Consider the following 25,724-nt stretch of genomic DNA (forward strand, 5'->3'; position numbering starts at 1 on the left):
CCTCAAAGATTCCTCCCTGTTGGTCATCTTGAGTACTTCTCGAAATGCGCTATCCAAGTACTTGTGTGTGAGTACATCTCCTTTTTTCACAATATTCCATACATACTACTCTTAAGGCCCGTACACACAATCGGATTTTCCAACGGGAATTTTGTGATGACAGGCCGTTGTCGGAAAACCTGTTTTGTATGCTACATCGGACAATTGTTGTCGGATTTTCCGCCAACAAATGTGGGAAAGCATGTCTTAAAATTTTCCGACAACAATTGTGTGTTTAAAATTACAAAGTACAAACACATGCTCAGAAGCAATGCTCACCATAACACAAGCTTAGCAGAAGTTGCCCACAGGGTGGCGCTAAAGAGCTGAAAAAACACGTCGTTTGATGTTTGCTAGCCGACAATTCTTTAGTGTTTGTATGCAATACAAGTTCACGGCCAACGCCCTTCGGACAAAAGTCCTACGCTTTGTCTGCAGAAAATTTGGTCGTGTGTACCAGGCTTTAGACAGTGGCGTTTTCTCACCTGTTTTTTTTCCTTCTTCTTTTTAATCTACAAATGATCATGGCAACCACTCAATTTTCTGCGGTCACAGCGCATCACTTCACAGTGCGGCAAATTTTACTTGGCGTGTCACATTTGGCAAGTAGTGATGTTGCCAGGCGTGTCCATTGAAGTCAAGGGGATTGTGCCGGAACTGTGTGCCAAAGGCTTGCCACGTGGCTTCAGCATGGTATTTCAATGTAAAATGATTTTTTTAAATTTGGGAGGGGACAGTATCGTCTCCTGAAGACTGTTGCACATGCGCCTCCAAAAAGTTTATTTTTTTTTCTTCTTTTTATAGTTTGCACTTGCGTAGTTCACAAGAGATGCCATGAGCTTATCATAACGAAGTGTGCTGGCCTGAAGAAGCAGGAAACTCACGATGAGGTAAATGGTTCAGACTATTAGATGGTTGCTCTTTGTTAAAAACCACCATGGGGGACTCTTCCTCTGCCTGTGTTCCTCCCACATCATTCTGTATTGCTCGACTTCCATGAGCCCGGACCGGCTGCCAGTGCTACCGAAATTCCAGAGATGGTCAACCTTCCAGAGGTGGTCAACCTTCAACCATAACCCTACTGTATTCATAGGACTTATCAGAAGAAAATTCAAACATTGTGATCACACTGGCCATTTTTATGGATAAAGGTCTGCCTGCCGGCAATGCTGTATCCTGGCCTAGGCCAACAAGGCCCAGGCCTAGGGCAGCACTTTGCAGGGGGGCAGCACGGATAGTGTCCCCTGCCGGCTTGCGCTACACTGTTGGGCAAATTAGTTTAGCGCCCCCATAAATCAGCCGCACTGCTTCCAGTATGTGGGCGGTTGGCATTCTGCAACTGGGGGGCGCGTGTTGCTTTTAATTTATTACCACCCCTGTCACATTGTAGAGATTTCCCTTCACTTCCTGTCCCATAGCCAAACAGGAAGTGAGAGGAAATCTATGCAAATTAAGGGAATCCATTGCCCCCCACCCCCCCAGGCCATCAGAACTAGTGTCCCCACTTGAAAATTTCAGGGTGGGTCTTAAAATGCAAGGGGTGTGGCCTTGACAGGAAGGGGTGGGTCATATTTAAATTAGGGGGTGCACGAGTTTAGTCAGGCCTAGGGCAGCACAAAACCTAAATACACCCCTGCCTGCCGGGCTACACCTTCTTACTGAAAAAGTAATGAGACTTGAATGGGCAAAAGAGAACCTACCAATACTCACCTTCTCCATTCTCCCAGCTTCTCAGTTGCTCCTTCAGAAAATGTTGTTGCACAGGGAGGATGAGAAGAGTAGAGGGGGGTTTGGGGTTGGTTTTTCATTTACATTTGTGTATTTTCAGGGTAGTTCTAGCCTGTGGATTTAGGGTTGTTCCTTAAAGAGAAACCAGCCATTTGCCTCCAATTGGCAAAATTATAGTTCAAGAAACTGTCATTGTGTATTATTACTTATTATTTATTATAGGTACTTCTATAGCAGGGGTGCCCAACCTTTTGAAGAGTGAGGGCCACTTAAGCGGCTTGGTAACCGGTCACGGGCCACAATGAGCAGAGCGGGTGGATGGCGTGTCCGTGTCTGCTCTGCATATGCCCGCAGGTAAACTGCTCTGCACCTGCGGATCAGTTTGAAAGCAGCCCAGTAACCACTGCAGAACAGATATGCCCATATATACACTGTGGGCCAGATTCAGAAAGAGATACGACGGCGCATCTCCTGATACGCCGTCGTATCTCTGAGTGCGCTCGGTCGTATCTATGCGCCTGATTCAGAGAATCAGTTACGCATAGATATCCCTAAGATCCGACAGGTGTAAGTGTTTTACACTGTCGTATCTTAGGCTGCATTTTCTGGCTGGCCGCTAGGTGGCGCTTCCGTTTGTTTACGCAAGGAATATGCAAATTACTATTTACGTCGATTCAGAAACGAACAAACGACCGCCCGGTGCTTTTTTTATACGTCGTTTGCATTCTGCTTTTTCCGGCGTAAAGTTACCCCTGCTATATGAGGGGTATGTGCGGCGTATCCTATGTTAATTATGGCCGTCGTTCCTGCGCCAAGTTTTCAAATTTTTACGTCCTTTGCGTAAGTCGTTCGCGAATACGGCTGGAAGTAATTTACGTCGAAAGCAATGACGTTTTGCGGCGGATTTTCGAGCATGCGCACTGGGACGTTTTCACGAACGGCGCATGCGCCGTTAAAAAAAAACGTAAAATACGCGGGGTCAAGCCAAATTTAAATAAAAGGCGCCCCCAACATCCCCATTTGAATTAGGCGGGCTTACGCCGGCCCACATACGTTACACCGCCGTAACTTAGGGCGCAAGTTCTTTATGAATACCGAACTTGCGCCCAAAGTTAGAGCGGCGTAACGTATCTAGGATACGTTACGCCGGCCGGACAGATATGCTCAGGTATCTGAATCCGGCCCTGTGATTTGAATAATAAACTGACCTTTAATAACAGTATTCTATTCTATTCCATCCGAGAGCAGGAGGGCGCGGGCCACATGAGAAGGCTCTGCAGACCACTGGTTGGGCACCCCTGTTCTATAGTGCTGTCAGTTCACATATACACTCACCAGCCACTTTATTAGGTACACCTTGGTAGTACCGGGTTGGACCCCTTTTGCCTTCATTCTTCGTGGCATAGATTCAACAAGGAGATGGAAACATTCCTCAGAGATTTTGCTCCATAGTGACATGATGGCATCACACAGTTACTGCAGATTTGTCGGCTGCTCATCCATGATGCGAATCTATGGTTTGGCGCTCTATTGGATGAGATGTGGTGACTGTGGAGGCCATTGGAGTGCAGTGACCTCATTGTCCAGTGGTGAGATGATTGGATCGTTGTGACATGGTGCATTATCCTGCTGGGAGGAGCCATCAGAAGATGGGGACACTGGAGTCATAAAGGGATGGACATGGTCAGCAACAATACTCAGGTAGGGCGTGGGGTTTAAAATGATTCTCAATTGGTACTAAGGGGCCCAAAGAGTGCCAAGAAAATATCCCCCCCACCATTACACCCCCACCAGCAGCCTGAACCGGTGATACAAGACAGGATGGATCCCTGATTTCATGATGTTTACGCCAAATTCTGACCATCTGAATGTCACAGCTTAATGAGACTCATCAGATCAGGCAACATTTTTCCAATCTTGTCCAATTTTGGTGATCCTGTGTGAATTGTAGCCTCTGTTTCCTGTTCTTAGCTGACAGGAGTTACTGTTGCTTTCCTGTCATCTCCAACCAGTCTGCTCATTTTCCTCTGACCTCAACGAGGAATTTTCATGCACATAACTGCCACTCACTGGATATTTTTTCTCTTTTTCGGACCATTCTCTGTAAACCTGAGAGATGATTGTGCGTTAAATCCCAGATTATCAGCAGTATTTTTAAATACTCAGACTAGTTCTTCGGGTACCAACAACCATGACATGTTCAAAGTCACTTAAATCCCCTTTCTAATGCTTGGTTTGAACTTCAGCAAATTGTCTTCCCCATGTCTAGATGCCTAAATGCATTGAGTTGCTGCCTTGTGGTGATTAGCAATTTGTGTTACCAAGCAAATGAACAGGTGTACATAATAAAGTGAGCCTGTGAGTATATTGTACCTTCACATCAGTTCCTGCCCTCAAGGAGCTTACAATACACACACACACCAATTTAGATAGGATCCAATTAACCTACCAGAATGTCTTGGGAGGAAACAGGAATACCCGGCGTAAACCCGCACAGGGAGAACATGCAAACTACACGCAGGTAGTGCCATGGTTGCGATTTGATCCAGCGACCCTAGTGCTGCTAGGTGGAAGTGCTAACCACTTAGCCACTGTGCTGCCCATATGTGTTGTTTAAATAAATTTGCCGCCTTTTCTGTGGATATTAAGAGACCCTTCTTCTTTTCAGAGTGCCGAAAAGGTGGGGTGTGCTCCAGGGTCAAGTCCTGGGGAAAAAAAGTGTGGGAACTCCCACCCAAGATCCACTCCCTCACCAAAAATAAATACAAAATTATACGCTCATATGCATAATTACTAAACCATTTTTTTTTTTTTGATCCACTGTGCCTTAGTAATCCTTTATGTTACTGGCCGCTTTCTGTATATGGATTCATTAGGTAGTGTGCGGGTATTCCGTCACGTCCTTGATGCCGCAATGTCTCCTGGGAGCTTTTGTCATTGTTCCCAGGAGACATTGCGGAGGTCTGACGCGAGTTATCGCGGGATTTAGAAATAAGCAAGTTCTTTCTAAATCTGGCGATAACTCGCGGCAGACCTCCGCAATGTCTCCTGGGAACAATGACAAAAGCTCCCAGGAGACATTGCGGCATCAAAGACGTGACGGAATACCCGCACACTGCCTGATGAATCCATATACAGGAAGCGGCCAGTAACATAAAGGATTACTAAGGTTCGCCTGCCCCTGACAGTGACTCGAGCTGGGCATCGCCGCTTAGTGAAGGATTGGCTCGGGCGGCTGCTCTCGGCTGCTCTAGTCCTGCAAAGGCAACAGAGTTCCTGCTGTGAAAAAAATGCAGGAACTCCGTTCCCACGCGTTCCCGCAGGACTTGAACCCTGGTGTGCTCGCTGCAATCACATGATTGGACAATGAGAAACAAACTTCTGGGAAAGAAGTGAGCCAATCAGTGAAAGGATATCCGATTTCTGGGCGTGTGCTGTACGCAGGCAATGCACATTATGCACCCAGTGTTGCTGTAATTGCAGGAAAACATAGAAAGAAGCAAGTCACATTTTTGAAAGTTTTAATCGTAGCAGGCTGCATATTGAAATGGAATAATAATATTTAAATTAAAATAACTAGAAATAAATCGCTTTTAAGCAAAAGTGGAGTTTTCCTTTTTAAATGCACACTTCTGGCAGTAATGAAAGACAATTAGTCCCTCTAAAAATTGATGCTTTAATTTTGGATAGATGCTTGTGAGCTAAATCTCTTCCAAAGTTTTATAAACCTCTTTCAGGTCCCTGGTGAAAATACAGTTTCATTAAAAGAGGAAAATTACATTAAATATTTAAAGCTGAGCTTGAGACAAACCGCTAAATGCAAAGTATATAAAAAAAATAACTTAATGATTTATTAATCTCAGTCTCAACCTGTATATGAATTTTCTCAGAGCAATGAGGATACATTAATGCAAGTCATTCCTTTTGAATTTGACAGCTACTATACAACACTTTCCGCCGTTAACTGTCAAACTTCACTGACAGCCACAGTTCTATTAATCAGGAACCAATCAGAATGGTTCCTGATCGTGTGATCAATATTTCATTCAATTATTTGGCAATCAAGCTTAAAGTGGTATCCAGCCCAAAGGCAAACATTTATTATATTGCAGCTTACCATTTCTTAGATGTGATGGCTGCTTTATTTTTTATTTTTTTTAGGCTTTTGTTCTTCTATTTTTATCTGGTGATCTGTCTACTCTAGTAAGTCTGTTTTTCCAAAGAACAAGCTCTCCAGCAGAATGTATCTGTTACAGAGATGAGACAAACCATTTAAGACTAGTGGTGGTGCTTACTGATCCGTTTTAATTAATTTATGTGAAACCTTTTATCCCAAAAGGAAAAAAATAAATACCGTATTTATCGGGGTATTGTGCGCTCCGGCGTATAGCATGCACCCCTAATGTGGACCCGCAATTCCTGTAAAAAAAATATTTAGTACTTACAGTTTTGGTGTCTTGCGCGGCGTCCATCAGCGGCCTCGTCTGGTCCGTCTGCGGCTTCGGTGGTGTCCTCCCGGCTTCTCCCGCGCTGTCACCCCATCGAATTGCCGCTTCCCGCGCTCAGTTTGAATGCCTGCGCCGACATATACCGAGTGCAGTACACTCGGCTACATTCGGCCAGGCTCGGCTTCGCTCGTGCTCACGCTCTGTGACGTTTATGCGTGAGCACGAGCGAAGCCGAGCCTGGCCGAATGTAGCCGAGTGTACTGCATTCGGTATATGTCGGCGCAGGCATTCAAACTGAGTGCGGGAAGCGGGTATCGGCGTATATCGCGCACCCACGATTTCCCCCTTATTTTAAGGGGAAAAAAGTGCTCGGTATACGCCGATAAATACGGTAACTGCTGTAACTGCTTATAAAATATTAGTTTGGCTTCAATTTGTTCGTTATCTAAATCTGTTTATACATCCAACACTCCTCTTCCCCCCAGACTGACAATGTCACTGTCAAAATGGTGCCACCTGTGCGTATTTATCCAGAGTAGGGGCACTCTAATACAGGAGATGTGTTACTGGTTAGATCACCAGGTTAAAACAGAGGGATAAAAGCCTAAAAAATTGAAAACTGGTGCAGCCACCACATCTAAACTGCAATATATAACATTTTTGGTTTTGGATTAATTACCGCTTTTAAGGCTTCATTCACAAAAAAAGCGGTTTTGTCTTGCAGGTCACTACAACCAAAAAATGGCAGTGGGCTTCTGTTGAACACTATAATTGTTGGATACAGTTATAGTATTAAAAAAAATACATTTTACAAATGAACAAAGTCATTTATGAACGTAAAAAATAAAATAAAAAAACATTTAGGTGGGCAAATTAATTAGAGATGTAATCAAGGTAAACAACACATACCGACACTGCTAAATTTTGCTTATGCATCTGGTCTTCAGTGACCCCTGAGCGGGAAAGAGTTCATGAATACCTAGCTAGAAAATGTTGTATCTTTATACTGTATATGCTTAGAATTCAGCTTTGATATTGTTGTGTTGTGTTAGTGATGTGGATAGTGTATTCCCTATATAAGACAATCATTTTGTGTACCAACAGGTGGGCTCCCAGCGTTTTAGTGTTAACATGCCTCACAAGTTCGGCATCCACAACTACAAAGTCCCTACGTTTTGTGATCACTGTGGTTCATTATTATGGGGCCTCATGCGGCAAGGTTTACAATGCAAAGGTAAGAAGTTTTATTTTGTTTCCACAATTGCCTATATAAGGCTCCATTCCCACCTAAAAAGTGTGTAGACAAAGGCGTCAAAACGTGTAAAGTTCAAGACTGGCTTTTGAGGGGAACTCCATGGCAAAAAAAAAGAAATGGCATTTTCCCTTCAAAACCCATACCAGACCCTTATAGGGTGCAGCCCGGTAGGGCAGGAAAGAGGGCGGAGCGAGCGCCCCCCCCCAAACCATACCAGGCCACATGCCCTTAACATGTCGATGAGGACAAGGGCCTCTTCTCCACAACCCTGGCCTGGTGGTTGTGGGGGTGACTTATTGGAATCTGGAAGCCCCCTTTGACAAGGGGGCCCCCAGATACCGCCCCTTATGTGAATAAGTAGGGGTACTCTTTTACCAAAAAAAGTTAAGAAAAATGCATACACTGTTTTTGACAAGTCCTTTAAAAAAAAAAAAAAACAATGTCCCCTGGGTAAGATCCATTGTCAATTACCCAACAAAAGCTCCGCCACCTCCTAACACTAAATAAAGGAAGGACCCTGCCCACTTGTGGAGTCATCGTCCAGGGCATGCTGGGTTGATGACGTCGCAAGGGTGCGGAGCTGGTCAGCATTGTGGAGGGACCTCCACACTTTTTGTTTTTTTATTATTATGATTGCTGATAATTGTTTTTTTTACATTCAGCTATCCGCAGGAAATCCCGCTTGACAGCTGATGAAAAAATAAAAGCAACAAATATGCCATATTTGCCTGCTTTGTGCAGTGGATTTGCAAAGAGCTGCCCAGATCCTCCTCTTCTCGGGTCCCTCTTCGGTGCTCCTGGCCCCTCCCTCCTGTTGAGTAAGGATGAGCTCCAGCGTGTTTGCATAGTACACGTGCAGAGCTCGCCAGGAAGTCTGCACAGCGCTGCGCTAATCACAGCCAGGGACACATTTCCCGATCTCTGCAGCCGAGCATCGGGACAATGTCTCCCTGGCTGTGATTAGCGCAGCGCCGTGCAGACTTCCTGGCGGGCTCTGCACGTGTACTTTGCGAACACGCTGGAGCTCATCCATACTGTTGAGTGCTGCTATGGGGGCAGCCCCAGAGCCGAGTCACAGCTCCCTGTGTCCATTCAGGCATGGCCCAGCCCCACTCCCTTTCTCTTCTCATTGGCTGACTGACTTTGATAGACAGCAGTAGGAACCAATTGCGGGGGGTTTTTTTTTGGACCCTCTAACGGTCACCACCGTTTACGATTTCCATCCCATCAACCACGACAGCTTATCTGACACTCCAACCAATTCCCCCAGAATTAAGACGAGACACAAGCTCTGTTCTTTTTGGTTTCAAATGAATGAATCTTTAATGGTACACTCTGAGCTTTTTATGCAGTTACAGGCATGTTACAGTAATCAAAGACACACTCCACCCACACATCACACAATGGGGCTTCAATCACATTCTTTTAGATAATGACATTCAGGTGAGTTAATTACTACTCATTACCCAGACGGTCACCTGTTACACAAAAAACAGTCCTTTACTAAACATAATTGACATGCTAATTCCCTACCCCTGAAAGGAGACATCTGACCTTTCAGACTTAATTAGTATAATGGACACAGAATGTAATCACAGCAAGATACTTTAACATCCCATAATAGCCAGCCAGGCTGACTCTCAGTTTCAATCCACATCACCACAGTAGCAGACTTGGCATCTCAATAGTCTATTGACCTGTTAGAGTCAGACTTTAACAACTTGTAATATTCCAAGATATCCTGCAAAACATGAATCATCAGTAATGTCCCATGTCCCAAAAGGGGCACAGGATGACCCTAGACCCAAGAGTCATTAGTGACGCTGGCACAGGCGTACCCCACATCCTTCAAAGGTCTCTGGGTGTCACGGGCCATTCCGTTACAGACCCCCAGATGGTTTATGCCATTATGCACAGTATAAAAGCACATATTATGCCAGACTAACAGTACCTGTCAAAGCCCACCCGCGTAGCATTGTCTCCACTCCATACTGGTCCTAGGTGCTTCCATCTTTAATCAGTCTCTCTTCTGAGTTTGCTCTGAGTTTGAATGTCTGGGACACAATGACGTTACTCCCGCACATGTGCACGGTAGTCACATAATCAGAGCACTGAATGGCGTGTAAATGTACTTTGAGCTGTACATGTGCGGCTCAGTGTACATTACCGCTGACCAGCTGGGAGAAGCATTAATGGCAGACACCACTTAGGTCTCTTCTGTTCTAAAAACCCTGTGTGTCACCGTTTTTTCAAAATTGCAAGTTTAATTCCACTTTGAAATAGAGACGCATCAGGGAGTTGAAGGGAAGGTTATTAGTGGACAAATTTGTTCTGTTGTACCACTAAGTAGAAAGCAAATGTAAGGAGTAAAGATGGCTGAATTCACATACATTCACGTCCGTTATGAGGATTATCGAGCTGCTACCATGAAGGACCATAGCCAACATGGCGCCATTGGTGTGCAACATTGTTAAACAGAAGCACCTGAAGAATGCTGACTTTTCTGACATGATCTGTGTCAAATATAAGACAATTATAAGAAGAGCAAAGAAATCCAAGCCTAGAGCTGGCATAGATGGGTCCTTTTTTTTGGTTCACCCAGCGGGCTGAAAAAAGAATGGATTCCATCATCAACACAAGGGAGATAAATGAAAGAATCTCCCTGTTGAGACATTGTATTCTCACTGCAGGACTGTCCGCTGTCAAAATAAACTGATCAACTGCTGCAGCTGCTAATCGGAAAAGGGTTTCTAATATTCCTATTTTAGAGAAGTTGATCTATGGATGCCCACACATGGTTTGAAATTTGGCAAGTCCCTGCTGAACTGGACGAATTTCAACCCATGTATGGTTACCAGCTGAGGCTTGAATTTAATGGCCATGAAAATGTGTGGAGATTGAATTTTGTCTAATTTTTTTTTTTTCAATATTTATCCAGTGTGTAAAATGAACGTACACAGACGCTGTGAATCCAATGTAGCACCAAACTGTGGGGTGGACTCTCGGGGTATAGCTAAAGTACTAGCGGATCTTGGCGTCACGCCGGATAAAATTACAGCCGCTGGGCAGCGACGGAAAAAGGTATGACCTTTTATCTTTTAATGTGCATTTTTCTTTTATCTTTATATATTAAAGATAGAAATAATTATACATAATGTTTTATCTGTAATTATATTCAGATAACAAGATGTGGGTACGTAGAAACTACTTGTATTGGTTATAAATGGTCTAAAGCAGCTTTTTTTCAACCAGGGTGCCTTCAGGTTTCTTCAGGGGTGCCTTGGCAAAGTGCTAACAATTGCCCAAAAACTGTATACAAGCCAGTGGATGGGTCAAGCCTGCCTTTTAATTATGCAAAGCCACAGGTTTTTATTGTGCACCATTACAATTTTCAATGTGTACATGTACATCGCTCTAAGGCAATTTCTCTTACCCTGCTGCTCCAAAAACATGGAGGCAGCAAGCCCTCAAACAGATACTTAGAAAAAAAGAAGGCTGGACGACCACACTCCTATGCAATTTCTTTATTTAAGTGCCAGATACAAAGGTGAACTAACAGCTATCGGCTTACATGTTTCACCCCAAGGTCGGGTGCTTACTCATAGCTCGATGAAAAAATTGCATAGGAGTGTGTCTGTTCAGCCTTCATTACAATTTTCAAGCTGTCGGCGTCCTAACAACCAATGATGTAAATGGTTGATAAGGAGGACAATGGGGTCCTGCACACCATCTTGGTTTGCCTCTCCCCTGCCCCCTCTCCGTCAGCTCTGGGATCACATTGGCTGAATGAGGGAGAGAAACTGAGGCAGAAGAGAAACATTGGAATACTAGTCAGTACCAGTGTACAAAGGTTTAATTGCTTTTTAAGAATAAATGACCTCTAATATTGGGTGTCCTACATGTGTTGATGTTGCTACGATGTGTAGATGGTAAAGTTTTGTTTTTCACGTTGTAGAATGGGGTGTCTTGAGATTGTGCATAATTTTTAAGAGTGCCTTGACTGAAAAATGGTTGAGAAAGACTGGGCTAGAATGTCACAGTCCGGGGTCAGGCTTGGAGGCCCGTAGCTTGTAGCTATAACAGTAGAGAGGGTCCCACCAATCAGAGCTCGATAAGTGCAGCAGCGGATGACAAGGGCTCACCTGTGGTGCAGAGTCTATACACTAACTGGTGTTCACCAGAGCTCCTGGTGGTGGAGATGGGTTTTCTTAGGGCTCACCTGTGGTGCAGAGTCTATACACTAACTGGTGTTCACCAGAGCTCCTGATGGTGGAGATGGGTTTGCTTAGTGTTAGTAACCGTTTGCGGTCCTCAGGATCACCCCACCAGGAGGTGAACAAGCCGGGGTCAAGTAGCAGATATAGCAGGTAGGGATCAAGCAGAAGCGTAGTCAGTAAACAAGCCAAAGGTCGGCAACAGCTGGTCGCAAATTGGGATTAGGCGGAAGTATAGTCAAAGAACAAGCCAAAAGTCAGTAATGAGTGGTAGCAGGGATATGGATGGTAGCAGGAGTGACAACATCGAGATACTGGCTGGAGAGAGCACAATAATCTGGCTAACAGTATATACAAAGGCATGGCTTCAATAAGAAGTACTCGGGAGGAGCAAGTAGTTCAAAGTTCAGTAGAAACAAGGCAGGATTGTCCATGGATCAAGACAGGGTGCTCTCCAGTATCTCCGGTGGCTTAGCAAGAATAGACATCACCAGACACAGCAGAGGTCACAGGTTCAGACCCAGGTCCTGACATAGCGTTGACCTAAGTCCTTAACTGTTGGGCCAACAAAGCCGTTGTATCGATGAAAGATCATGGTTGAAACACGCACTTCAGCATTAGGGGACTCTATATAGACATCCTCCACTTGAAACTCTCAGAGTAAAACATTAAGCTAATTTCAAGCTCAGGTGGAGGGATATCTCTCATGACTGAAATCCACACAAGTCCAGTTGTAAATATTCTCCAATATCTGTGAACACCTTTCTGTTTAGTACTTGTGTTTGCAAAAAATGAAATTAACTCTCTAGATGCCACAGTAAACAGTACCCATCCCTGATAGCAACACGATGAAATGGGACATCAAGTATATCTTGTGGAACTTGTTTATATTTCCACAGTCCTCGGGCTGCCATGTATCCCATGAGCTTTCTGTAATCCAGAAGTCCGTGCCAGCCTCTGCTAAATAAGATAGTCATGGGACTGTGGCATGACCGGCTGTTCTACGGCATTTTATGTGACTGCCACTAATTTAGGCTGCTACAGAGAACAGACTTACATTCAATATGAGAACGATCAAGCATTGGATGGGAATGAGAAGTAGAAGGTCCGTGCAGTAGGGGTCATATTAGGTTACACAGGGCATTACCTGGCTTAGATTGTCATGCTCTCCCTCCTATTAAAGTCACTTCTTATGGTAAACCATGCCCCTTTTCTTAGGTTGTCCTTTAATAAATCGTTCTACACGCCTGAGAGCAGTACACATGGGATAATAGACTCTTCCCTACCCTGCCTAGTAGGCTTTTCTTCAAAAGGTTTTGTCTGGCTCCTCTTTATAATGCACAAGTATGCCATAGTCTCATTCATTCCTATGGGTAAGCTGTACACCGAGGAGGCTGCTATGAGTACAGCTTACCCATAGGAATGAATGGGACTGTGGTGCACATGCGCGCTGTATGAAGAGCAGCCAGCCAGGACCATAGTGGAGTAATGAACACTGGACCAAGGAGAAAGCATTGGCCAGATTCATTGCACTTGGAGAGTGGGAGTATTTTTTAAAGTACAACTCCACTAACTTGACTATAACTTTAACCACTTCAACCCAGGAGGAACTGGCTGCTCAATGACCGGGCCATTTTTTGAGATTTGGCACTGTGTCACTTTGACTGACAATTGTGTGGTCCTGAGACGCTGTACCCAAACTAAATTGATGTCCTTTTTCCCCACAAATAAAGCTTACTTTTGGTGGTATTTGAAAATTTCTGCATTTTTTATTTTTTGCGCTATAGACAAAAAAAAGGAACAATTTTGAAAAAAAAAACACTATTTTGTACTTTTTGCTGTAATAAATGGCCCCAATTTATTTTTATTTTTTTAAAAGCTAATTTTTTCATAGTTAGGCAGGTACTAGTAATGGCAGCGATCTGCGATTTTTATTGGGACTGCAACATTATGGCAGAGATATTCAGACACTTTTGACACATTTTTGGGACCATTGGCATTTATATAACGATTAGACCTCTGCCGGGTTGGCCCCCCCCATATAAAAAAAAATGTACTTTTTTTTATGCAGTTTGTTAGATCTTTGTTAGATCAGGTTAGATCAATCATTGTTTGCTTTAGATCTCACACAGAAGAAGCAATATTAACAGTTATTTGCTGGGGGGGTGGCTAACCCGTCATCAGCCCCCCCTTATCTAATTTTCTTGCCAAAAATCATTCAGGCTAATAGATATTCGTTAGATCCGGTAAGATCAAGTGGTTTTAACGTTAGATCTCACATAATTAGAGACTTACGTGATTAATGAGGGGGGGCTGGCCCCCCCTTATCAATTTTTTGGGCCAAAAATCATTCAGGCTAATAGATATTCGTTAGATCCGGTAAGATCAAGTGGTTTTAACGTTAGATCTCACATAAACCACTTGATCTTACCGGATCTAACGAATATCTATTAGCCTGAATGATTTTTGGCCAGAAAATTTCATATGGGGGGGCTGATGACAGGTTAGCCCCCCCAGCAAATAACTGTTAATATTGCTTCTTCTGTGTGTGATCTAACGCAAACAATGATTGATCTAACCTGATCTAACAAACTGCATAAAAAAAAGTCAATTGTTTTTATATGGGGGGGCTAACCCGGCAGAGGTAACGATTAGTGCTATAAAAATGCGTGGATTACTGTGTAAATGACACGTGTAGGGAAGGGGTTAACACTAGGGGGTTTGATCAAGGGATTAACTGTGTTCCCTAATGTGTGTTCTAACTGTGAGGGGATGGAACTCACTATAGGAGATGACAGATCGTGGTTCCCAGCTCATAGGAACTCACAATCTACATCTCCCCTCCTCACCTCACAGAACAGGGATGTGTGCGTTTAAACACACACACGTCCCTGTTCTGCCTCTTGCCAGCTATCCCGCATAAAGTGACCGACATACAGCTACGACGGTCCGCGGGAACGAGCTGACCTGCTGCAGTAAAATGACGGCGGCTGATTGGCAATCGGTTAAAAAATAAATTAAACATTTAAAAATTATTTTATTTTTTTAAAGTTGCTTTTTATGATTTTAAGCTTTTTTTTTTTTTAAAGTTTATAGTCAAGTTTTCCAGTGTATTCTACTACTGCTTCAAGGACCTTTGGTCATGAAAACCGTAGTAACTATCTTTGTGTCTAAGTGCAGAGCAGTATTAAAGTGTTACTAAACCCAGGACCCTGCATTCACTATCTCTGGTCTTACAGTACACAAAACATGGAAATGTAATTATTTTAGTATATATATATTTTTTTTATATATACACATCTGCTTTTTGCCAAATATATTCAATAGTTTTCTAACATTAGCTTGGTATTCTAGCTTAAAAATATTGTTTCTAATGCTGTGTAATTTATTTAGCTAAATGCAGGTGTCGAGACTCAGCCGTCGATTACCGGGGGTCCATCGGTGGAAGACGATAGGTCAAAATCTGCCCCAACATCTCCATGTGATCAGGGTTTGTTATTTTCTGCTATTCTTAAAAAAAAAATATTTTATATAATATATATTTTATATGACTTGTACATGTATGCTGTTTCTATATCTTTGGTATTGTGTTGACTGTAAGACTGCTAGTTTTAGCTGTGATTTTTGGCCGCTAGTGGGGCGCTTTTAACCCCAAAGAAAGGGGTTAAAAACACCCCCGTGTTGCGGCCCTTCAGAAGAGCTTTTCAGGTGCTTCGGAAGCGCAGCCCATTCATTGCAATGGGCAGGGGCGTGCTGCTTGCAGGACTTTTTCTAACGTCCCGCAAGCACACCATCCTGGTGTGAAAGCACAGAGAATAGTAGTTTTCAGGCGCTTTACAGGCACTATTTCTACTACGAGAGCGCTCACTGAGGATTACAAGCCATCGGCCGTAAAGGCTGACGATGCTTGTAGGCATGCATTCACAGAACTCTATGAATGAATGATGCGGCTGTGTGGTCGGAGTCCTGCATGGGCGTGCTCTTTTTAAATTCTGACAGTGGGTGCAGTGAGAAGATCCCTGGCTTGGTGTCACAGGAAGGGGGGATCGGGGGAGACTGCAGAAGTGATAACGTGTTGTATGTTCCACCCTAAAAACTGGTTCCCAAAAGTCCTGCGTCGAACGTGCTGGATCTCGGGCCGGTCTTTTCGGCTCTTCATTGGATAGATTGATGGCAGCGCAGCCATTGGCTCGCGCTGCTGTCAATCGGATCCAATGACGTGGGCGGGGCCGAATCCGGCATTCGTGTCTATAGACGCAAATGCTGGACTCGGGAGCGTGCCCGCAAGGTAACCCCCTTGGCAAATCGCTTCCCAGGTTATCTGATGCAGGGAGGAGCCGAAAGAGCCGCCGAGGGACCCCAGAAGATGTGAATTGGGACCACTCTGTGCAAAACAAGCTGCACAGTGGAGGTAAGTATGATATGTTTGTTTAAAAAAAAAAATTCTAACCTTTAGTATCACTTTAAAGCGGGAGTTCACCCATAAAAATTTTTTTACCCTTAGATTGATGCTCATTTTGTCTAGGGGAATCGGCTAGTTGTTTTAAAATCGAAGCTGTACTTACCGTTTTAGAGAGTGATCTTCTCCGCCGCTTCCGGGTATGGGCTGTGGGAGTGGGCGTTCCTATTTTGATTGACAGTCTTCCGACAGGCTTCCGACGGTCGCATCCATCGCGTCACGAGTAGCCGAAAGAAGCCGAACGTCGGTGCGGCTCTATACTGCGCCTGAGCACCGACGTTCGGCTACTTTCGGAAAATCGTGACGCGATGGATGCAACCGTCAGAAGCCTGTCGGAAGACTGTTAATTTAAGATAGCAACGCCCAGTCCCGCAGCCCATACCCGGAAGCGGCGGAGAAGATGCATCTCTAAAACGGTAAGTACAGCTTTGATTTAAAAAAAACTAGCCGATTCCCCTAGACAAAATGAGCAGGAATCTAAGGTTAAAAAAAATCGTATTTCCGGGTGAACCTCCACTTTAAAGTGGAGTTCTACTTATTTAAAAGCCAGCAGCAACAAAAAGTGTTGCTGCTGACTTTTACTAATCGGACACTTACCTGTCCCTGGCCCTCTGATGTGGTCTTCGACCTCAAACTAAATGCAGGAGTTTTGGCGTGCCTTCAGAAAGTGCATCATACCCACAAGATATAATAGAAGTCTATGGCAAAGCATAGTTAACTTTCATGAAAGCCACAGATGCACAATGCCGCATTCATGGTGAGGGTAAGTCACAGCACATCATTGTGAAAGCAGACATATAGGGAGCTCAGGATGGTAAGGGCCCTATAAGGGTTCCCCCCAATGGTGTAGCGTCAGGGGTCACAGTGACGGCCCCATCACATGGTGTAGGGGGCCTGTGCAGTCTCTCTGTCACATTCTGTTTTACACTTGGACAGGAGCAGCGACACCAATCCTCTCCATTTTCCTCCTGCAACTGATGAAGTCTGGCTTCTCCTCTTCTTCCTCCTGCTGGCAGTCAGCGGAAATAGTTCATTATGCTAGTTAAAATAAAAAAATTCTGAACCATTTCATTGTGGCCCGTGACTGTTTACCAAATTACCTCGCTCTTCAAAAGGTTGAGCACCTCTGATTCAGAGCTATGAACATCATCAGTAGGCTTCTGTGCCTCTCTGTTCAGTGCAGGCAGATCAAGGCTGATGGGAGAAGCTGGGAGGGTGCTGTACATGGCTTCCTGAAAATATGTCCACATGTAATGCTCTGCCTCCGTACCTGAAAGAACTAAAGTCCAATGAATCTTAGGGGTGGGCCAGGAACAGTAAGGCAATGACAGGAACTCCTCCGATAGATCCTGATCACAGTACTTGTGAACCCAAACCTCAAAGTCCGTTTGTTCAGAACTTTCTTGCCGAAGTTCTTTCTTTGATAATTTTTTTTTTCTTAACGTAGAAATCAAAGAACTTGAAAACAACATCAGAAAAGCGCTGTCATTCGACAACCGGGGGGAAGAGCACAAAGCAGCAGCCACTGCGACAACGGACAATCAGCTAACGGTAACGGGGGAAAATGGAGAGAACGGAGAGATCAAAATCCACCAATACAAGAGGACAGGTCTGGAGGACTTCAACTTCATCAAAGTATTAGGGAAAGGCAGTTTTGGAAAGGTTTGTGATATTTTTTATATACTGTGCCTAGGCGAGGGGGGTCTCCAAATATTCTAAACAAAGGACCTACAGACTTTAGTGGGGCCAGAGTGGCCAGTGGGAGTAGAAAATGTCCTGCTGTCCTGGCACCCGTGGGAGGAATAATTCCTCATCTTTGATATATGGGGAGGAATAGTGCCTTTATTGTTGGTGTTAGTGGTAGAAATTATGCCCCATATTTGGTGTCAGTGGGAGCAATAGTGTCTCATATCGGTGAATTGAATAGTGTCTCATTATTGGTGTTAATGGTAGAAATAATGCCCCATTTTGTTGTTATTGGTAGTACTTTTGCCCCATTGTTGGTGTCAGTGGGAGTAATAGTGTCTTATATCAGTGGATGAAATACTGCCTCACTGTTGGTGTTATGTGTTAGTGTTATGTCGCGTACACACGATTGGAAATTCCGACAAGAAAAGTCCAATGTGAGCTTTTGGTCGAAAATTCTGACCGTGTGTATGCTCCATTGGAATTTTTCTGTCGGAATTTCCGCCAGGAAAAATGTGAGAGCTGGTTCTCAATTTTTCCGACAAAAGTTCTTGTCGGAAATTCCGATCGTCTGTATGCAATTCCAACGCACAAAAAAACACTCATGCTCTAAAGCAATTCGACGCATGCTGGGAATCATTGAATTTCATTTTTCTCGGCTCGTTGTAGTGTTGTACGTCACCGCGTTCTTGAAGGACGGAATTTGGTATGACTGTGTGTATGCAACACAAGTTTGAGACAAAATTCCGTCTGGGAAAAAAAATCCACGGTTTTCTTGTCGGAATTTCTGATCGTGTGTACGCGGCATTAGTGGGAGAAATTATGCCCCGTTGTTGGTGTCAGTGGAAGTAATACTGTCTCGTATCAATGGATAGAATAGTCAATAGTGTCTCAAGGACTTGGGTAAAGGTAAGCAAAAGGCCACAGTTTGAAGACCACTAGGCAGACAGTCAATTTTTTTTCCATATAACCTCTGGTGAAGTGTATATAAACTCTGCTACAAAGTAAGCGGCCAATGGCATTGGTCGGAAGGTCAAGAGAAGATGGCTGTTGCAATGGCATGATGTGCAGATCACAAGGGAGTAGGAGAAGAGACTAAAGTGAGATGAGGACGACATCATTGGGAAAATAGTAGATCATGGGTGTTCAACCTTTGGCCCTCCAGCTGTTACAAAACTATGCCTCTGCCTTTTGGGAGTAATGCTTGTAACGGTCAGCCTTGCAATGCCTCATGGGACTTCTGTAACAGCTGGAGGGACGCAAATTGAGCACCCATGGAGTAGTTCATAGCAAGGAATTAAAATGAAGACATTCTCCATAAAAGAGCTCTCACTTAATTTTTTTGTTCTGTTCCCCAGGTGGAAAACTACATGAAATACTTTGTCCTATGTGCTTTGTAAGCCTAGCTATAAGGTTCTGCTGTGGCTGTCCAAACAAAGTAGCTAGCAAGTAGATGGCTGCTTGATAACAGGGCTGGTCTTGGCTCCAGGTACTTGCCTCAGACAAGAAACGGCAAGAGGCACGCAGCTGGGATGTGTCAGACTGAAGTGAGAGTCCTTCTTTAAAGTGGAGTTCCAGTCAAATTCTAACTAAGCCTAAACCTACTCCCACCCCCATTCTAAGTCTATCCCATCAATTCTGTAAGAGAAAGGATGCCTATACTTTCCTATTCTGAAGCTGTGCTGGTCCGGTTACATGATTGGGCCCCAGGGGTCGGCTTCAGTGCAGAGGAGAGGCAGCGACAAAGACTGCAGAGCCTACTATAGGCTTACTATGGGGGGCATCCGTTGTCGGCTGTCCCTCTTCTAAACTGAATCCAGTACTGGGACATGATCATGTGACCAGAGTATAAGTGGGCAGTGTAAATCTGAGAACTGGATGGACAAAAATATAAGCTTAGCCCGATCAGAACTACCTAGCGTGCTGGTGGTGAATATAGAAAGCTGCTGCAGGTATGTGTACCTTCTGGGTACCTACACTTCATGTCTGTCAGATGTTATCAGTATTCTTAAAGTGGCAAGGAGGGTCTCTTTTAAAATAAAACTTGGACATAGGGCTTGTTTATACTTGCAGCTGGGGGACAGTAAAAAACACGTGATTGAGACACATTTTTGCCCCCTTCTCAACCACGCCCCTTTAAGCTGCAAAGGCATCTGATGGGGGTGTACACATTGTGGCAAGAATTATTTTCCCCATCATTACTGCCCACCGAACACAACCCATTCACCCGAATAGAGCTGCACCACAGCTGTTCCTCAACCATGTGCAATTAAACACGTGCAATTCGTTTTGGTCCGAATATGAATTCGGACACATTTTTGGTTATTCAGATGTATCCGAATCTTCGAATGCAATGGTAACAAATTTTGTTTAAAGTGGAGGTTCCCCTAAAAATAAACTTTTAAGATTAGATTCATGCTCATTTTGTCTAGGGGAATCGGCTAGTTTTTTTAAAAACGAAGCAGTACTTAGCGTTTTAGAGAGCGATCTTCTCCGCCGCTTCCGGGTATGGTCTTCGGGTCTGGGCGTTCCTTCTTGATTGACAGGCTTCCGACGGTCGCATCTATCGCGTCACGAGTAGCCGAAAGAAGCCGAAGGTCGGTGCGACTCTATACGGCGCCTGCGCACCGACGTTCGGCTACTTCCGGCTACTCGTGATGCGATAGATGCGACCGTCGGAAGCCTGTCGGAAGCCTGTCAATCAAGAAGGAACGCCCAATGCCGAAGACCATACCCGGAAGCGGCGGAGAAGATCGCTCTCTAAAATGGTAAGTACAGCTTCATTTTTAAAAAAACTAGTCGATTCCCCTAGATAAAATGAGCATGAATCTAATCTTAAAAGTTTATTTTTAGGGGAACCTTCACTTTAATTTCGTTATGTTTATTCATTTTCTAACGAATTCCAAATTTTCTGAATGATTTGAATTCTGTGTGAAAAATAGCTGGTTGCTAAGGAGTGGTCTGGGAAGCTGTCTGCTGCATCCTTAACAACCGGTAAATCATCAACTGTTAGCGGGCTTCCCCACCAAGCGCTGAAATGTAAACAAAAGTATGCCGGCAATAGAAAATTCAGAAAAAAACAGTGGGTTCCCCCCCATTTCCATACCATGCCCTTCGGGCCCTTCAGCGAGTGTTCCCTGCCCCCTTGTGATGTCATAGACGCAGCATGCCCTGGCCAATGACGTCATGAGGGGGCTGGGTCACCCTCTGATGTCATCAGGTGACTCCGCCCCTTAGCTATTTAAGAAATTTCAGATGGAGAAGCAGACATTCGGCAGGGAGCATTCGACAAGGCCGAATGTTTTTTTTTTTTTTTTTTCCCGAGTGCGGCATGATTGACGATGGAGCTACACCATCTACTTCATCACTTTTTACATTTTTTTGGTGAATGGCTACGGATACTACCCCATACTCATTCACACTGGGGGGGCTGATCTGGGTGTCCCCTTGTTAAAGGGGGCTTCTAGATTTCGATAAGGCCCCCAGCCGCAGATTCCCACAAGGGTCATAGAGAAAAGGCCCTTGTCCCCATCAAACATGCTTTGGAGAGGGCTCATGTTAAGAGCCCATTGGCCAGGTATGGTTCAGGAGGTGCCCGCTTTCATGGCCTGCCAGGCTACATGCTTGAATAAGGGTCTAGTATGGATTTTCGGGGGGACCCGAAGTACCTGGTATGGATTGGGAGGGGGGCACACTGTTAGTTTGTTTTATGTTTTTTTAGAATTTTTTATTGCCAGCATTCTTTTGTTTACATTTCAGCTCTCGCACAGAATTCAAATCAGTCGCTAATTTTTTGACTGATCCAAAGTCGATTTGTTTCAAAAATTTGGAATTCGTTAGAAAATAAACTAAACTAAACAAATTCTGAAACGAATCAACGAAACAAAATTAGCACATAATGACTATATCCGAAACAAAACAAATTTCTGTTTATGTACAATGCACATGGTTGTGATGTCAATTTTCCCAGGTTAAAATAGGAGGTGAGCAGGTGATATAATGCCTTGTCCCTGCCTGTCACATGCCATCTGAAGAGCGATTCACCATAGATTGCTCTTCAGAGGGCTAGCGCTAACGTAAACTAGCCTTAAAACACTAAAGGTTAATTTTTTATTAGATCAATTGATTGCTGTAAGCTAGAGCATTTAAATATCACTTACCTCGTTTTTCCTTTTGACTTTCAAAATACAGTAATCCAGGTTTAAAAATGCCATTTCCTGTCACTCCTCTTCTTGCTTTCCACCAGCATCTGAGCCGTTTTGCATGGTGGAAAGCAGAATGTGCTCACCCCCTCCCTATGACTACAGCCCTGCGTGAAGAGGCTCTCTTATCCCTCACAGGCATGGAGGCTGAGCCTAATGGGATCTGTAGTTCCCATTAGGCCGTGATGTAGCAAGAATGAATGCGCACTGCAAACCAGGAAGTCAGTGAGAATAACGATTCAGGAGTGCTGGAGGTGAATAAAACAGCTCAATTTCAACAGGTATCAAACTAGTTATAATGCAAAACATTACTTTTTACTTTATCAGCTACTGTCAGACTTTAATTTAAGGAAAATATTTTTGTCTTTACACCCCCTTTAAGTCAGTGATGGCAAATTGCAGTTTTTCATACAAGTGCCCAGAATATACATATATGTATCGACTCTCGTATAGGGCAGGTGGTGATGACCATATTTTTCTATTTCTGTTCCTAGGTCATGCTTGCTGAAGTCAAAGGTAAAGATGAAGTCTATGCTGTGAAGGTCTTGAAGAAAGACGTGATATTACAGGATGACGACGTTGATTGCACTATGACAGAGAAAAGGATCTTGGCTCTGGCGAGAAAACATCCGTACCTAACACAGCTGTACTGCTGCTTTCAGACGAAGGTAATGTGAGTGTGGACTGTGTGGCTTCAAACTTGTACTACGTTCTGCATTTGTTACTGAAATAAGAGATGTCAATTTACTGGATCTTTACTGGCAAAGAGCAGTGAAACCCATAGCAGCCAATAAGATTTCAGTTTACCAATGTTTGATTAGCAGAAGGTGAATTCCAATTGGCTGTTGTGGGTAACAGCTCCTTGTGTTTCTCAATAGGGCCCTTGGTGAATGCTAATCATTGAACAGAAACATTTTTAAAGCTGATGCCGCGTACATGCAAAAGGAAGGAACGTATATGGACAGCCGCACTCCAATAAGTCTAAAAAAGACGTGCCCTTTATTGGGTAAAAAGAAATGCACTACAAAAAAACAGCATACAGTGGGAAATAAACTGCTGACGCGTTTCACATTGAACCTCAATGCTTAGTCATAGCTAATGCCGCGTACACACGACCGTTTTTCATGACAAGAAAAATTCAATTTTTTTAATTGGTCATTAAAAACGATCGTGTGTGGGCTCCAGAGCATTTTTCTCAAAGTGAAAAATGGCCATTAAAAAATTTAGAACATGCTCTATTTTTTCTCTACGTTTTTCACGTCGTCATTTTTCACGTCGTGAAAAATGGTCGTGTGTAGGCGATGGGAAAAAAACACGCATGCTCAGAAGCAAGTTATGAGAAGGGAAATTTGCATAATCAATCCCAAAGGGTGGCGCTATTCCAATGGAACTTCCCCTATATAGTGCTGTTGTACGTCACTGCGCTTTGCTCGAGCATTTTTTTTTTTATGATCGTGTGTATGCAAGGCAGGCTTGACCAGAATCACTTCGAGAAAAACTTTGTTTTTTTCAATGACATTAAAAACGGTCGTGTGTACGCGGCATAAGAATCCCCAAATTGATGCTTTTATTTCTGCTTTGGTCCCCATTGGAAGATTTCCCCACATTCCCCACATTCGCCTTGTAGGACACATCTTTAGCCCTACTTTATTCTACTAAACATGACAAGGTTGTCATGAAAAACCTCATGGTTTCTTGTTTAACGCTAAAAAGAAATTAGGTATTTTTTGGGGTTCTAATGGCGACACCAGTGACAACTGCCTTCCATTCATCTGGAGAGACTTCCTTTCAAATCCTGTTGTGTCTTTGGGACCGGAAGTTAGGGGAAATCTCCCTAACAGGAAAAAGACTTATAAAAAGGTAACAGGGGGTTTACTTTACTCTTTCCTACACACCCTCAAAGATCATACAAATGTTTCTACCGTTAATTAATAGTGGTTCACAACCACCTCTAGTCAAAGGCCTTGTTCACACAGCTGCTGAGGCCCATATGCAAGGTCGTACAGCCTTGTACACCCAACTGGTTTCATCAGGGCGGCCATTAGATATCATGGGATCCTGTACAGCCTACCTGAAAGAGCCCCCTTCAGCAGAGGACAATGAGGCAGCACGCTGTGGTGAATTGTGGGTGTGGTAAAATTATACTAACAGCGGGAGCAGTAGCTTAAAAATGTAACCTACATATAAAGTGCAGGTGTCAGATGTGTTTATTGTACAAAGTGCAGGGTCAGGAGTAACGTCAGGTGTATGTATTGTACAAAGTGCAGGGTCAGGAGTAACATACAGAGTGCAAGGGTGAAGAGCAAGTGTTCTGCCTACTCTCGAAAGCAAAGAATGAGTCTTCTTGTTGCCTCAGGCCCTCTTGGTAAACTAATGGGGCCCATAACTTTACCAAAAATGCTGGGAGTCCCAGCCCATAGTACTGCTCTGCCTGTACCTCATGGAGAAAACATTCCCCTCATCACTCCTGGGCCCCCTACTGGACTTATGAGGTCAGAAATACGTACAAGGGGGCCGACTTTTATCCCTTTGTTAGCAAAGAGGGTTTCATCCTTCACTATACTGGAGGGGAAGATTCTACTGCCAGCACAAATAGAAAGAGCTGCGAGTGCTGGGACAAAGAAAAATATCCTGGAATTGACTGGAGTAATGGCACTGCTGGAACGGTAAAAGGGCAAAAATGTATAAATCTATTACAAGACAATTTTATTTTACAGTTCATAGAGGCCCCAACTAGAAATGTTGCTCTGCTGGACCTGTTATTCTCAAACTACGCAGAGATAATTACTAATGTCTATATAAAAGAACATCTGGGTAGTGGTGACCATAACATGATTTAATTTAATGTTAGCTGTAAACAACAAGCACATACTGGAAAAATAAAAACACTTATCTTTAAGAGAGCAAATTTTCCAAGGCTGAGAGCTGTTCTCCAAGGTTTAGACTGGGAGGAAATATTGGCATCACTAAACACAGAAATAATATGCAAACACACTGCAAAACATATCTCCGTGGGCAATAAGTTTAAATGGCTGAAAATAAAACATATGTGCCTCAAGTCTAAAAGTTAAAATGGCTATAAATAATAAGGGTTTTTAATAAATATAAAAATTTAGGGAACACTATCATCATTTTAAAGTTACAAAGAATATTACAGAATTTGTAACGAGGAAATCGAAGTTGCCAAAACTAAAAAGGAAGAACCAGCTGCAGATGAGAGTAGAACCATCCCCAAAAAGTTCTTCAAATATATTAATGGTAAAAAGGTCAGATCTGAGCATGCAAGTCTTAACTAGATACTTTTGAGTTGGTTACTGAGGACATAGAGAGGGCTAAATTATTAAATACCACGTTCAGCTCTATGTATACAAAGGAAAATGGGGGAGCTCAGGTTTTTAATGGGTATAATATTGACATAGCCCCAAATGATCCACAATGGCTTTAAAATGGCGTGGTCCAGAAACATTTAGACAAATTAAAGAAAAGAATGATGCATCGGGACCAGGTGGCTTACACCCAAGGGTCCTCAAAGAGCCGAGCTCTATTATAGCTAAGCCATTGTTTTTAATGTTAAGAGACTCTTTAATGACTGGCATGGTACCACTGGGTTGGCGTAATGCCAATGTCGTGCTTATTTTAAAAGAAATGGGTTAAGGTCTTTACCAAGTAACTACAGGTTAGTTTAACGTCTAT

At 43.6% G+C, this 25,724-nt stretch overlaps 1 protein-coding gene across 1 annotated transcript in view; it reads left to right on the forward strand.

The window, feature by feature from the left end:
- Window positions 1-25,724, forward strand: part of PRKCE (protein kinase C epsilon) — a 491,004-nt gene that overhangs the window by 288,283 nt on the left and 176,997 nt on the right. Inside the window, exons 5-10 of the mRNA XM_040351558.1 lie at window positions 844-929; window positions 7,320-7,449; window positions 10,409-10,551; window positions 15,078-15,174; window positions 17,591-17,805; window positions 22,526-22,699. Of these exons, the coding sequence (XP_040207492.1) occupies window positions 844-929; window positions 7,320-7,449; window positions 10,409-10,551; window positions 15,078-15,174; window positions 17,591-17,805; window positions 22,526-22,699 (845 nt within the window). The remainder of the gene's footprint in view (window positions 1-843; window positions 930-7,319; window positions 7,450-10,408; window positions 10,552-15,077; window positions 15,175-17,590; window positions 17,806-22,525; window positions 22,700-25,724) is intronic.

Source organism: Rana temporaria, chromosome 4 (assembly GCF_905171775.1).
Source record: "Rana temporaria chromosome 4, aRanTem1.1, whole genome shotgun sequence".
Classification (NCBI taxonomy): domain Eukaryota; kingdom Metazoa; phylum Chordata; class Amphibia; order Anura; family Ranidae; genus Rana; species Rana temporaria.